Raw genomic sequence first — 13,764 nt, 5'->3', positions numbered from 1 at the left:
AGAGACAAAAACAACGTTAATCCGTTTAAAGGCAATATTACGATTCTTGCGGCGGTATTTGTCATGACATGTAAAGAAAAACAAAATAAGAGTGAATTGCATGTAAAATTGTGGAACTTTGAAGTGAAATATCTCGAAAACTATGCGTCTGAGGACGGTATATGCGTACATATTTTTTAATCCTGAGGACCTCCTCTATACATCGGTACCATCAAATCGCGGCGCCGCAAGAATCGTAATCGTGCCCATTAAAAACGTAAAATTTCGCCAAAAAATAAAATAAAATTCGAAGTGCATTAAATTCAAACAAATTGACGATCAGTGAGTTTAGTGTTCGTACAGTACTCTTAACAACTCTGTGTTTTCAGCGTCAGTTGATTTTGTTTGACGTTAATTCAATTTTGACGGCAGCAAGCGTCGCACAGAAGAAATTAATTTTTTATTGTTGTGAATGCTTAGTTATAACATTACATTTCCAATTGTTTTGTTTTTAACAATTAATGGTTAATTGATAAGTTAAACAATACAAAATATTGTGTGAAAATCAACGAGAAAGTGAGGGAAATTAGAAATCTTATTTGAAAATAGCGCGCCATGGATTTCCAATTCGTGTTACCTACCGCCAATGCAGAGCTGCTAAACTCAAGCGGAGATAGTTACTATGTGAAACAAGTTTATGCGCCAAATGAAATTGGGGAACGTTTACGATGTTAGTGAAACTTATTTATTTTTATATTTTAACACGCATTAATAAATTCTTGATTTTCTTTTGAAAGTGTGCAAACAAATGGTACAACAAGGTGATCCGTTCTATCTCTTTGATCATTTTGATACATATTTTACTATAATTGAAGGACGCGGTTGTGACGCGGCAACTGTTACCAATCTAATGCGAGCCTTTGATTTACTGTACATTACTGTAGACAAGCTTGGTCAGAGGCTAGCGCCAATATTATCCAGTAGTGACACAGCACACAGCTTAGAAGACCGTCAAAAATATCTGAATTTATCAAAAATGTCACTATTTTTACAAGTCAATGTAGTGAGACGTATTGATAGTGTTTGTGCTCAGGTTCAACAACAACAACAGCAGAGTCAACAGAAAAAACGTTCGAAACAAACTGAAACCCTTGAGCAATACCCTGATTGGGATTCTAAGCGTGGTCGTTTTCTTATACAACTTTTTAATATTTTACAGTTTCCGCTGGAAAAACTTTGGGATCCACCTGTAGCTGAAGAAAATTTTGTAAATTTAATTTGTGACATTTGCTATCGTACACTCGAATTAATACAACCCCGTTCAGATAATCGACATATTACAGATACGGTTTTTCAAATTTTCGGTACCGCCATAAAACGCTACAATCATGCGCTCACTTTTCCCGTGCGTATTTTACAAATATTACGAACGACCGAACATGCTGCTCTATCGATTGCAAGCGGTATAAATGTATTGCAGGAAGAGTATGGTATATCTAGTGTTTTCTCAGTACTCATTAAGGATATTGTAGAGACTCTAACCGTCGATTCAGCTGATACGGTGGTATCAAGAAACTTTTCTAACTTTTTAATGGAACTAGCAACCATAGCTCCAAAACTAATGATACCACATCTTTCTACATTATGTGATGAGCTGTTGAATTGCGAATCTCATACACTTCGAAATTGTATTTTACAAATTATGGGCGATGCAATCGTTGGTGAGCTAACCTCAGAAGAGATGTCAGAAGAATTGAAAGAGGCGCGAAATGAATTTCTTGAAAATTTATTGGCGCACATTAATGATGTGTCAGCGCATGTGCGCGCGAAAGTTTTACAAATTTGGAATAATATGAAGGAAGAAAACGCGGTACCGTTGTCTTTCCAGTTAAAAGTGTTATGTGAAGCTGTCGATCGTTTGGAAGATAAAACTTCCTCTGTACGCAAACATGCTGTTCAGCTTATTAAATCATTTTTGGAACGAAATCCTTTTGCAGCTAAACTAACGTTAGAAGAGCTAATAAAGAAACATGCGGAAGAATGTGAGAAAATGGAGAAATTAAGTGAAGTGTTGGCGGAGGAGCGTAAAAAAGCCGAGGAATTGGATGAGCAATGGAATATGTTAATACCGGAAATATTACCCATTGTGGAGACACACTTGAAAGAATGTTAGTAAACTTATTTGTATATATGTATGTATATTATAGATATACATTTATTTCTATGTACATACATATTAATATTTATTTATACTTTTTATTTGCTTTGTATTAGGTACCGAAGATTTGCCAGAGAATATGCAAGAGAACTATGAAGATATGATACAACGCATTTCCACATTGTTGTTGGAGAAGAAATATCGCGAGGCAGTTAATTTGTTGCGAAAAGCCGACCATGTTGCCGGCAACGCTGAATTGAGGTATATATTTTCAAGCCGTACAGTTTGAAGAATTGACTTAGAATTATAATACTTATTGCAGGCATACGCTAAAACTAGAAGAACAATGCGCCTATTATATGGCATTGTTAAAATCATACATCTTTCTGGCAAACGGGTGCAAAGACAGCGTAAGTTTACTATTCATTTCAATAAATTCGTTTTGAAGAAGTAAACATACTTTCCTCAAATTATAGAACGAAGAGCTGGGCACACAAATCAAGACCGTACAGTTTTTACAAGACTCGATCGATTTTTCTAAAGTCATAACAAAAGCTGTGCCAAAAATTCAAGAATTATTGCTGTCCAAAACTAACACTGATGTATTTGAAGCTGTTGATCTCTTTACTACCGGTTATTTATTTGGTATTAAAGGCACTGAAGGTGGTATGCGACAGATGTTGTATCTGGTATGGTCTTCGGATAAGGAAAAACGTGATGCGGTTTCTAATGCCTACAAAAAAGTACTATTCACTACCGATCAAACGGGCAGGTTGGTTGAAGAGTGTTTATTCATATATATGTGTATCTTCATACAATATTCTTTTGCAAATTTAGGGCACATGGCATTAAGGTCGTGCAGAATCTTATGAGGTTTCTTGAGGAACTCGAATATGGTCATTACACAGCCATGGAGTGTTTGATGCGCGAATGGGTATCCACGGACGATATTGATGCTGCTATTATACAAGTGCTTTTTGAACGTTTTACGCAGAAATTAGAGGGCACCTCCGACAATGAATCTCGCCTAGCATTACAGCTGCTGATAATGGCATCACATGCCAAGTCGTCCATTGCATCGGCAAATATTAATGTAATTGAAACGATTGGCTTGGGCGAACGTGCCAAATCCGATCCACGTGTTTATACTGGTTGCATGGAGTTTATGCTGAACTCTATCGATTCAAGCGCACACTCGAAATTCTACAAACGTTATGAGCCAGATGCAGCACTTGTGCAAAAAGTAATCGAATTCTTCCAACGGTATTTCTTTCATCCCGGCGTGCCAGATTTTGATAAGCTAGCAATGCGTACGTTGGAATTCTTCTATCACCTCTGTCAGACGCCGGATGTTATTTGTCAAAAAATTGTTGTTGGCTTATTGAAAAAATTCCGTGATTATGCTATATGTATCACCGATATTACACCATCGCAGCAAGCGCACGCGCTTGAAACACCCTTTTCGCAGCCCATACCGGAGACACAACCAACTCAGTCACAGATTGCTGCAGTGCCACAGCAAAAACGTATGCCTGTATTTTTACTAACACGCTTCCTCTTCACCATTGGCTATATGACAATGAAAGAGATGATCTTTCTCGATATCGATGTCTATAATAATATGAAATTCAGACAAGAGTTGACCGAATGTGAAGAGAAAAAAAAGAAGAACGCATTCAACACGAACAGACGAAAGACGGGGAATTTGAATATGTCAGCGACGGAATCGTTGAAACGATTGTCGGGTACAGCTGCCGAACCACAACAGGAGGTGAGTGAAACCAAGGAGACATTTGTTTTTTTTTTTTATGCTTAATAATGACTTTGTTAATTTTAACTTTACAGCCAGACGAGGATCTTGTTGGTGCCACTGCTGAAGACAATATAGCTGAGCTTATTAACCATATCTGCGAGAATGTACTACTACAAGACGAAAACTCACTGCTTACAAAAATATTTCCCTACGTCATGGAAATATGCAAATATCCCGTTAAGTATCGGGATCAATCACTGCAACAAGCGGCCACGCTTACGCTCATTCGCTTCATGTGCGTGTCCTCAACGTTCTGCGAAGCGAATATGCCTTTCCTTATGAACATCTTGAATCACACGAAAAATATTAAGATCAAATGTAATATTGTAATTGGTTTATCCGATTTGACCTTCCGTTTTCCCAATATAATCGAACCCTGGACGGGTCATTTCTACTCGACGCTGCACGAAAGTAATACTGAATTACGACTGACGGCGGTGAAAATGCTTTCGCATCTCATTTTGCACGAAATGATACGCGTGAAAGGACAGATTGCCGATTTGGCTATGTGTATTGTGGACGCTGACGCGGAAATCAAGAATATTACGCAGCAGTTCTTTAAAGAGATCGCCAACAAATCGAACATCCTGTACAATGTCTTGCCGGACATCATATCGAAATTGAGCGATACTAGTTTGAATATCGAAGAGGAAAAATATCGCACGATTATGCGTTACATTTTGGGTCTGATACAAAAGGATCGACAGGTCGAAACTTTGGTGGAGAAATTGTGCTTGCGCTTCCCAGTGACACGTGAAGAACGCCAATGGCGCGACATTGCCTACTGTCTGAGTCTGCTTTCCTACAATGAACGCGCCGTAAAAAAACTGATAGACAATGTACAACATTTCAAGGATAAAGTACAAATCGACGAAGTATATCAGTCGTTCAAGTTGATCATAAGTAACACATCAAAACTGGCTAAACCCGAACTTAAAGCCGCCGTTATGGAGTTGGAAACCCGTATCAATGAATGCTTGGAAGTAAATGACGGAAAGGAGCGCGAAGATAAGGAAGCTGGTGGTGGTGGTGGCGACTCGAGCGCTGGCCGTGGCGAAGCGCGTGCCAAAACCCAAAAAGGTAAAAAGGCAGGTGGTAGCAAACAACGTGCGGGCAGTAGCCGACGCGGTAAGCGTGACAAATCTTCCAGCAGCGAAACAACAAGCAGTAGTGACGATGAAGCGCCTACAAAACAAAAACAACAGAAAAATGCGCGTGCGCGTGCAACCGTTGCGGATTCCTCATCGTCGGAAGAGGAAGAGAGTGCGCAAGCAGCGCGGGGTGGACGTGGGGTAGCAAACTCAGCATCAGCGGCGCGCGACAGAAGTAGAAAAGCGGCGAAAGTAGCAACAAACAAACCGCGCACTGGTGCACGCAGCAAAGTTATCGAAGAGTCAGGCAGCTCGGATGATGAGGAAGAACAGCATCCCCAACGCAAACGTGGGCGTGCCAATCGCAAATGAATGGAAGCCATATTTAGTAGTAGTTTAGAAACTCTAGAAAAATAACGCACGGAACGTAGTTTAGTTAATAAAAATTAAAGCAAATAAATTGCTAATATAAATTTAAAATTAGATTTACACACACCTATTATGTATTTATAATAGCGCGAGTATAGCTGCCCTTCGACAACAGTATACCAAAATTAATTTACGAGTGGATATTGACTACCCAAAGCAGGCCGTCACCATTTTATATACTTACATATTTATCGCTTATTATCAACCTATGGGATAGTATGTAGAAATGTGGAAATCGATTTTGCGAATTTTGGCGTTTAAATACATTGAATGTCACTAAAGAAAATATGTATACTCTATTTTTATATTCTTGCTACAAGTTGCTATGATTGTTGTTGTTGTTGTTTTAACGGTTATCTAGTCCCCGTTAGGACGGTAAGTATTATCAAAGTTGTCGTCGACGTCATTTAACGGGAGGCCCAAGAAACGTGCTGTTTCGACGGGGTTGGACCAAAGGGAAAAGGGTGTCAGATGTGTGGGGTTGGCGGGGCATGCAAAGAGGTGGCCAGTGTCATGCGAAGACTCATTGCCCGCAGGACATATGTTGGATACATCGGAGTCTATTCTGGACAAGTAGGAGTTTAACCTGCTACGATATCCAGAGCGAAGCTGCGCAAGGGTCACTCTCGTTTCTCGCAGCAACTCGAGCTCTTCGTCTGCAATGGGTGGTGATTTGACTCCAAGAACGCCATTCACTGGAAGGGAGTCGGTGAAGGTGTTAATAGCTCCACTGTGAATGTCGGTCAGTACCTGTCGGAAATTAGTTGCTTCCGAAGTCTGGCCGGCGTATTTTTCGATGTCGTCGACATAATTGAGGAAAGACCTCTTGATGTTCCTAGGAGGCGGTTACGCTCCAAGCAGGTGGCTGCGGGGGTGATTTTTTTGAAAACTTGACTTGAGGATTTTGTTGCGTCTCTGTACCTTGGCGATAATCGCGGTCGTATGAGAAGTGAAGGACCATAGACTATCAATGTTACATCTAAAATCTTAGGATTGATGACTGTTGGAATCTTGATATCATCGACTGTAATATTAAGCTCAAGTCTATACTCCTTTGTTCAGTTCGTGAATATGGTCGCTGTGAATTTGGTGGGGAGGAGCCATAGGTTCCATGCAGTGAAGAAGCGAGAAATCATCAACGTAGATTTTTTCTTCGAAACAGTACGCATGATTGACGACCGCTCAAGTAGTTCATTGTCTACCTCTTCAGTCAAAAGCTTTTGACAAGTCCAACGCTACGAGGATTGTTCTCTCACAGGGTGGTTTCTGGTTGGGGCCATGAACTATCTGAGCGTGCTGTGGTGGTTCTGTGCACTTTTCGGAATCCATGCTGGTGGTTGGCTAGGCTCAGGTGGTGAGTGAAGGTCGGGAGTAGCAAGGCCTCAAGTGTCTTCACTAATGGGGAGAGGAAAGTTATCGAGCTCCCCTTTGTTGGTGGGTTTCTCAGGTTTCAGTAGTGGGACCTCTCTTCAGACTTTCCACACGTCGGCCATTTGAAGAGTGGTCAGCGACAGATTGAGGACCTTGGTGAGGTGGCTTACTCCCGTCGAGCCTAGATGCTTTACCATAAGCATGTTGATTCCATCAGGGTCAATAGTAGGGTTACCATATTCCCTGATTTGTCGAAGAATTCCCTGATTTTGACCTTCGCTACCGATTCCCTGATTTAATTGAAAAATGCACTGATTCCCTGGTTTCCTCCTGAATCGGCGATTTTCTTTTAATTATTATTATTTTTTGAGCGAGTGCGTGAAAAAAGTGAGCATCACAGAGTTTTAGTCTACTTGGGATGCATTTACATGAATCATATCATTCTTGGTTGCATTCCAAACCTCGACCAAGTTCAACTCGCGGAGGTTTTTTTCGGCATACAATTTTATTCGGTATAAAATTTGCTGAATTTACTTATATAATTTACTAATCACCGGTGTGTTCAATCCGAATCTGGAATGAGCAATTTTTTAAGCCTATTAGCTGAATTTGCAACGGGACTAATTTTGACTGAGACCAATATGGTAACCCTAGCCATTGGATTTAAACGATTTCGCTTTGTTGATGACATTCTGAATCTCCGCATTGGTGAAAGTAAGTGGGGCGCAGTCTTTTGGCATTTTTCGCAGCCGTCGGGGAAACACATCGCTTGGTTTTGTCTACCGAAGGGTGTAGTGTGAATTGCCGGTAGCTGGCGCACTTCTTCGGGTCCAAAGAGGTATGACCATTGAATTGAACTTCAATTCAGTCATCTTGTCTCTTCAGGTTAGACAAAGCTTTGATGGTGTTCAAGTCAGAATGGGAGCTGTGTTGCCTGTTTGAGCTTCTGGGGACCGTGGACGTCCTCTGTTGCTACTCGTGAGTGGCGGCGCAGTACGCGAATTCAGATTGCACAGCCGTAGAGGCTCATGTGGCAGTAGTGCGTTGGCAACATGGGGCCACGCAACTCGTGGTGCAATCCCTATGTCCCTTAAGGCCTGAGCAGGTCTTACGCTGGCTCCATCCATTGCATGTATTACACCCGACCGAGGTGGAGTTTGGATGGAGCCTTTTGGCTCCATTTTTATATCCGAAATAGTATCCCGAAATCGGGTGGTCGGCTCCCGAGATATGGGATTGCACCAAAAACTGGGCGGTGCCACGCCTAGCGTTCAATTTTCACACCGGCTCCCATAAAGCTTTCTCATACCATCTCGGTGGGAAATTTTGATGCCTCTGGCGTATTTAGTTATTGATTTATCGCGCTTTTAGTAGTTTTAAACAGTACCGGCATAGAGTGAACGGTGTTACCCTCCGATTTCATTCATTTTCACACTGTCGATTGGATTTGGTTGTTGTAGCTTAAGTGGTTTAGGAGATATGTATGTACATTAAACATATTAGAGGGCGTGGCCACGACCACTTTTTCATTTCATTTTTTACACACAATGCCCCTTGCTACCGCGATACCCTGTGTCAAATTACAAAGTAATTAGTTATGGCACTTTATATGTTTTCGCTTAATGGCTGTTTGTGGGCGTGGCAGCGGTCCGATTACGCCCATCTACGAACTCAAAACTTTTTTGTATTAAGGAACCTAGGAACCAAGTTTCATCAAGATACAAGTATCTCAATTTTTACTAAAGTTACAGCTTGCACGGCTGGACGGACGGACAGACAGAGAATCTACCGGATTTCAACTTTTCTCGTCATCCTGATCATTTATATATATGTAACCCTATATCTAGCTCACTTAGTTTTAGGTGATACGTATAACCATTAGGTGAACAAAACTATAATCTTCTGTAGCAACTTAAAACAAGAGTATAAAAATGCACGACCATATAATGTCACACCATATCAGTTACCGAGATCACGTGATGGATAATGGATGAGTAAATAAATAGTATATTTTAGTTTATGAACTCACATCCGCTGATTCTATAGCATTTCACTTTGAAATAAAAACTATCACGTCGTCACTTGGCATTAATTCAGAGAAAAATTTGAATGCATCACATGAAAACAAAAAATAAATCAAATGAAGAATTTTGTGATCCTTTGGCATTTAAATTCTAGCTATCACTCCCACATAATGAGAAGCTATTTTTAATGTGATGAATATATTCAATGGTAATATTATAATATGACGTCTGAACCATATTCTGTTAAATTTTCATAAAGAATTGAAATATATACATATAATACCCTTTAGAGATACGAAAGATTCCTTTAAGAACTTTGAACTATCAGTTTGTATGGCAGCCATATGCTATAGTGGCTCGATCTGAACAATTTCTTAGGAGATTTTACAGCTGCCTTAGACAATAATCCATGCCGAATTTCATGAAGATATCTCGTCAAATGAAAGAGTTTTCCATGCAAGCACTTGATACCGATCTTTCGGTAAGTTTGGCAGCTACATGCTAAAGTGGTACGATATCGCCGGTTATATCAAATGAGCAGCTTCTTAGGGAGAAAAGAACGGGTTCAAAACTTCAGATTTATATTTCAAAAACTGAAGGACTAGTTCGAGTATATGCTGAAAGATAGACGAACACGGCTAAGGCTGATACTTTATAGGTGTAGGTTCTTCGACGTTTTCTGCTGGATAAACAAAGTTATTGTGATATTATATATGTATTCATTTGAAAAAAATTTAAAGCCCTACTCCCAACTTAAGAAGATCAGTCGGATTCTATATACATGCTATAAGTTATCATATTTTCCACATTACGACGTGACTTTCGTCTGACGTAGATCAATCAGATAACCAGGCACTTTTAAGGGGAATAAAATCACTGTGATCAAATATAAGACTTAATAGTTCTGCCAGCCATGCAAGACTGTAGCAAAATCCAAGAATGTTTAAAACCTGCTGTACGAAAAGGTTTTCTAAATGAGTGGGGGAGCGGGAAACCCCACTCATGTATTTATTCATCAGTTCCAAACGTCTGTTCGGTGTTAATTAATCCACCAACCAAAGTCAAAATATTATGAAATGTGATACAAGGTGATGCAAAGTGCAATAGCAGGTACAGCTTTTGCGAGGAGGGGGAAAGCGCACACGTTGCGTGCGGAGGCGGCGGTGGTGACACAGACGGCTGTACGTCTGCACGTGTCTGGCATTAGGCGGCGGCCGTTGATACACTCGTTAAAGTAACCGTACGTTTGTAAAAAGCCTCAAATGGACCAACAGCAACAAATAACACCCTCCAAGCAGTCGCAACAGTGCATGAGATTGAGTGGTTGGCAACGCGACAAAGCGCTGTCAGCCAACCAGCGTGCCGTATTCGGCACGTGGGTTAACGGGATAATGAAGATGAAAAGGGTGCACATAATCGACCACCAAGCTGACTAAATGCGGCGGTGATGAATAATAACTACACAAAAGGCAAATTATAACGAAACATAACTGCCACATATGTATGTATGAACAGTCAACAAACGGAGGCAATATGCCTAAAAATTCCATCGAGATTTGCACTCTTGAGGGGAGTTGTCAAGGACTGCAAAACTTCTGCCTTTGACTGCATGAAAGTACATATGTATGTATGTATGTATGTATCTATACGTATTTAACTCTTATTTGGATAGTGATTTTGTTGTTGTTTGTTTGGCATGAGCCTACAACCAATATAAGCCGTTTCTTAGCAACTTCTTAATGAGATTTTCAAAGCCACTCGGCACACATTCAATATTAAGCGGATGTGTGGGAAATTTGAGTTGTGCATTTTAATATCTTATTGCGGTTGATTTAATTATGCACTAACAACTACCCATAAAAATATGCAAAAGGAACTTTTAACTCGTAACGCAGAGCATCTCAGCCAACACTTGTCAAACACCTACCTATGTTAACGTCAAAGGATATATTTAATAAAAATAAATAAATATACAAATATATATTTTTTTATTGCAAAATTGTGCATATTGATACATCAAGACGCCTGCGAAATCATTACCATCATCATTACTAATGGCTACCCATTAACGACGGCGATGCGCCTGGCACGTGATGAATATGATGCAGCGGTGTTGGTTTGGGATAAGTTAATTAATTCACTGTATAATAGATAAACATACTTATATACAACTTACAAATAGAAATAAATGATTTTTTGTTTTCAAATTTGGGGAAAGTTTTTGGATCCGGTGTTTCTTAAGGTTTGCTAGTTAAGTTCCATCCTCCGTCTTTTAGACACTGTTTTATAAGATCTATTAAACATGATTATGAATAGCAGTCAGACGCTGGGCATATCTAAGATCCAATTCCAATTTCTCTACAAAAGAAGACCTCGTAACTTTATTCTTTTACTGCAAGACGCTTAGCGATTATATATTCTTCGGCGTTAGATTTTTTACATCTAAAGAGAAATGAACCTTAGTTACGTAAAAAAGTGTAAATTTGCTTATACTACGAAAAGTAAAGGCCTCCAACTTAATAAATTTCATTATTAGAAATTAAGGGCATAAATAGGAAGTAGGTCCAGTGTGGTACCAATCACAATGTGGTTAAGAAGCAGATCCACCTAATGCCTATAAGTTAAATGTTGTAATGCTGTAATCTCATTTCTTCGAGGACCTTATGTGGGCATTTCCGTCCTATCTTGTTGTATTGGGTATTTCAGTAAATAATTTATTTTTTTGCAGTGCAATTTAAAGACGATTTTATATTGTGTAAAACATTTTTTGAAATCATATACTCTCCATTTTGATCTCATACTTCTTGTCTTTTTTCGGGAAATAGATTGATTCCATGCTCATAAAAGTTTTGATCCAGTCCTGATTTGAGGGGAAGGTTCTCGCGTTCCAAAAACCCAAGCAATAGTCCGAAGGTTATAAGTCTGGCGAATATGGAGGGTATGGTAACACATCTCATTCAAAAGTTTTTGGCGAGTCATCAAACTTGTATGAGGTCTCACATTATCTGGGTGGAACACTACAGCTTTTTAATTGATAAATTCTGGCTTATTCTGTTTAAGTAGATCACTAAATTAGTTAGAGAGATTCTATCCTCAAAATAGTCGGCCTTTTTCGACACTTTTTAGCATTTATATTATTTCTACAACGAATATATTCACGTTAAATCAAGGAACCTCTGTGTATGTTGTAGAATTACTGGTGTTCTTAAAGGCAAGGCATTTATTGATCACCGGCCTCTTACCATCTTCAACTTGTGCCTTGTTTTCGCTAAGCCGTTTCTTTAAAAATCTTAAAAATGTGCAGAATATAGCAGAAAAGGATTATTAAAAAATCTCATTTCTTATAATAATTTTTCTAATGAATGGGCCAAAGCAACACTTTTCATTCATCACAAACATTAATTGTTTATTTATAATAAGCCACACACACAAAAAAGTGTGACAAAAAGACAAAACAAGACCGTAAGTAGGTGTTAAGTGAAAGAAAATCCGCTTAGTGGATAAATGAACATTGTTGAAAAAGAGTAGAGAGAAAAGGGCTCACCTCTACGCATGTGAGTCTTCACTTTGTATGTTTAATGATTAGACCTCTCATACATTGGCATGCTTCCACACGATTAATTGGGATTATAGTCGAGAGCGTAGCTTGAATGTTGAATGAATGAATGACTCGCGTTGATTTTTTGTTTTTGTCACATATTTAAATGTTTACATATGTACGTAATTGTATATAGAAAATATGTATGTATGTATATAATGCTCTCGAAAACACACACAAAATAAAGCGTTTTTTTAGTTTTTTATTTATTTCACACCATATAGGGATCGTCATCCTACATTAGTGATGAAGCCAATAAAACACAACTCCCTTTCATCATGGATTGCTTCTCTTGTCTGACCGCTTTCACATTACTTCAGAGCATGGATTCCGGGATGGGTCTTTGAAGTACAGTTTCAACTCTTCCTGCGTCGAGAGATGCCTACAATTGTGTAGCCAGCATCAAGTTATTTGGTTTATAAGTCCTTTTTTTGACTCAAGTTCTCCAGAGCGGTAGAGTCTGCGCCCATGTCCCCTCTTTTGGTGTGTAGTCATATCCCACATACAAGGTAATTTGCTGCCAATTTGCGTGGATGGTTATTATTTGTTCCACTCGATTTTCCGGGTTGAGTAGCCCATATTTGTTTTCTTCAGCTTTCTTTCCATCGGCGGTACTGAAAAAATGTATGCTTTGCGTCGATAGGGAGTTGCCTTGTCTGAAACTTCGTTTGCTACCAAACGTCTTGGATAGGTTCGTACCTATCCTGACGGTGTTTTTGCTATTGCTCAGCGTCAGTTTACACAGCTGTTTTAGTTTAGTTTTAGCGGCATAGAGGCAGCTCCTTTTTGAGCTGTCAAAAGTAGCTTTGAAATCGACAAAGGGTTTTGTGTGTCGATCCTCTTTTCACGGGTCTTTTCAAAGATTTGGCGCATGGTGAATATTCGGTGGGTTGTTGATTTTCCAGACCTAAGACCACTCTTATACGGTCCAGTTAGATTGTTGACGGTGGGCTTTAATCTTTCACACAGTACACTCTATAGAACCTTATATGAACTATTCAAACGCGGCGGCGAAGATCTGATAAGGAGCAAGCATCAGCTTCTTTTTAAAATATGATCGGACGAAAGCATGCCCAACGATTGGAATTTAGGTGTGCTATGCCCAATCCACAGAAAGGGAGACCTCACAATCTGCACCAACTACCGTGGGATAAGTCTCCTAAACATTGCATATAAGGTTCTATCGAGCGTATTGTGTGAAAGATTAAAGCCCACCGTCAAGAAACTAATTAGACCTTATCAGTTTGGCTTTAGACCTGGAAAATCAACAATCGACCCGATATTCACCATGCGCCAAATTT

General features: G+C 39.6%; 1 protein-coding gene across 1 annotated transcript; it reads left to right on the top strand.

Annotated features, from left to right (window-relative positions):
* Nucleotides 1-317: 317 nt before the first annotated feature.
* LOC120771455 (condensin complex subunit 1) lies at nucleotides 318-5,753 on the top strand. Its single transcript, XM_040099466.1, has 7 exons — nucleotides 318-709; nucleotides 777-2,147; nucleotides 2,254-2,398; nucleotides 2,460-2,547; nucleotides 2,614-2,909; nucleotides 2,975-3,908; nucleotides 3,983-5,753. The coding sequence occupies exons 1-7, from the start codon at nucleotides 595-597 to the stop codon at nucleotides 5,411-5,413; spliced, it is 4,380 nt and encodes a 1,459-aa protein (XP_039955400.1). The 5' UTR covers nucleotides 318-594; the 3' UTR covers nucleotides 5,414-5,753.
* Nucleotides 5,754-13,764: the final 8,011 nt, after the last annotated feature.

Source organism: Bactrocera tryoni, chromosome 3 (genome assembly GCF_016617805.1).
Source record: "Bactrocera tryoni isolate S06 chromosome 3, CSIRO_BtryS06_freeze2, whole genome shotgun sequence".
Classification (NCBI taxonomy): domain Eukaryota; kingdom Metazoa; phylum Arthropoda; class Insecta; order Diptera; family Tephritidae; genus Bactrocera; species Bactrocera tryoni.
This window is presented reverse-complemented; position numbering and strand designations above follow the sequence as displayed.

Excerpts from the sequence above, each read along its gene's own strand:
- LOC120771455 (XM_040099466.1), top strand. The coding sequence starts at position 595 with ATGGATTTCCAATTCGTGTTACCTACCGCCAATGCAGAGCTGCTAAAC. Across the intron at positions 710-776 it reads AATTGGGGAACGTTTACGAT|TGTGCAAACAAATGGTACAA; the intron begins GTTAGTGAAACT and ends TTCTTTTGAAAG. Across the intron at positions 3,909-3,982 it reads CTGCCGAACCACAACAGGAG|CCAGACGAGGATCTTGTTGG; the intron begins GTGAGTGAAACC and ends TTAACTTTACAG.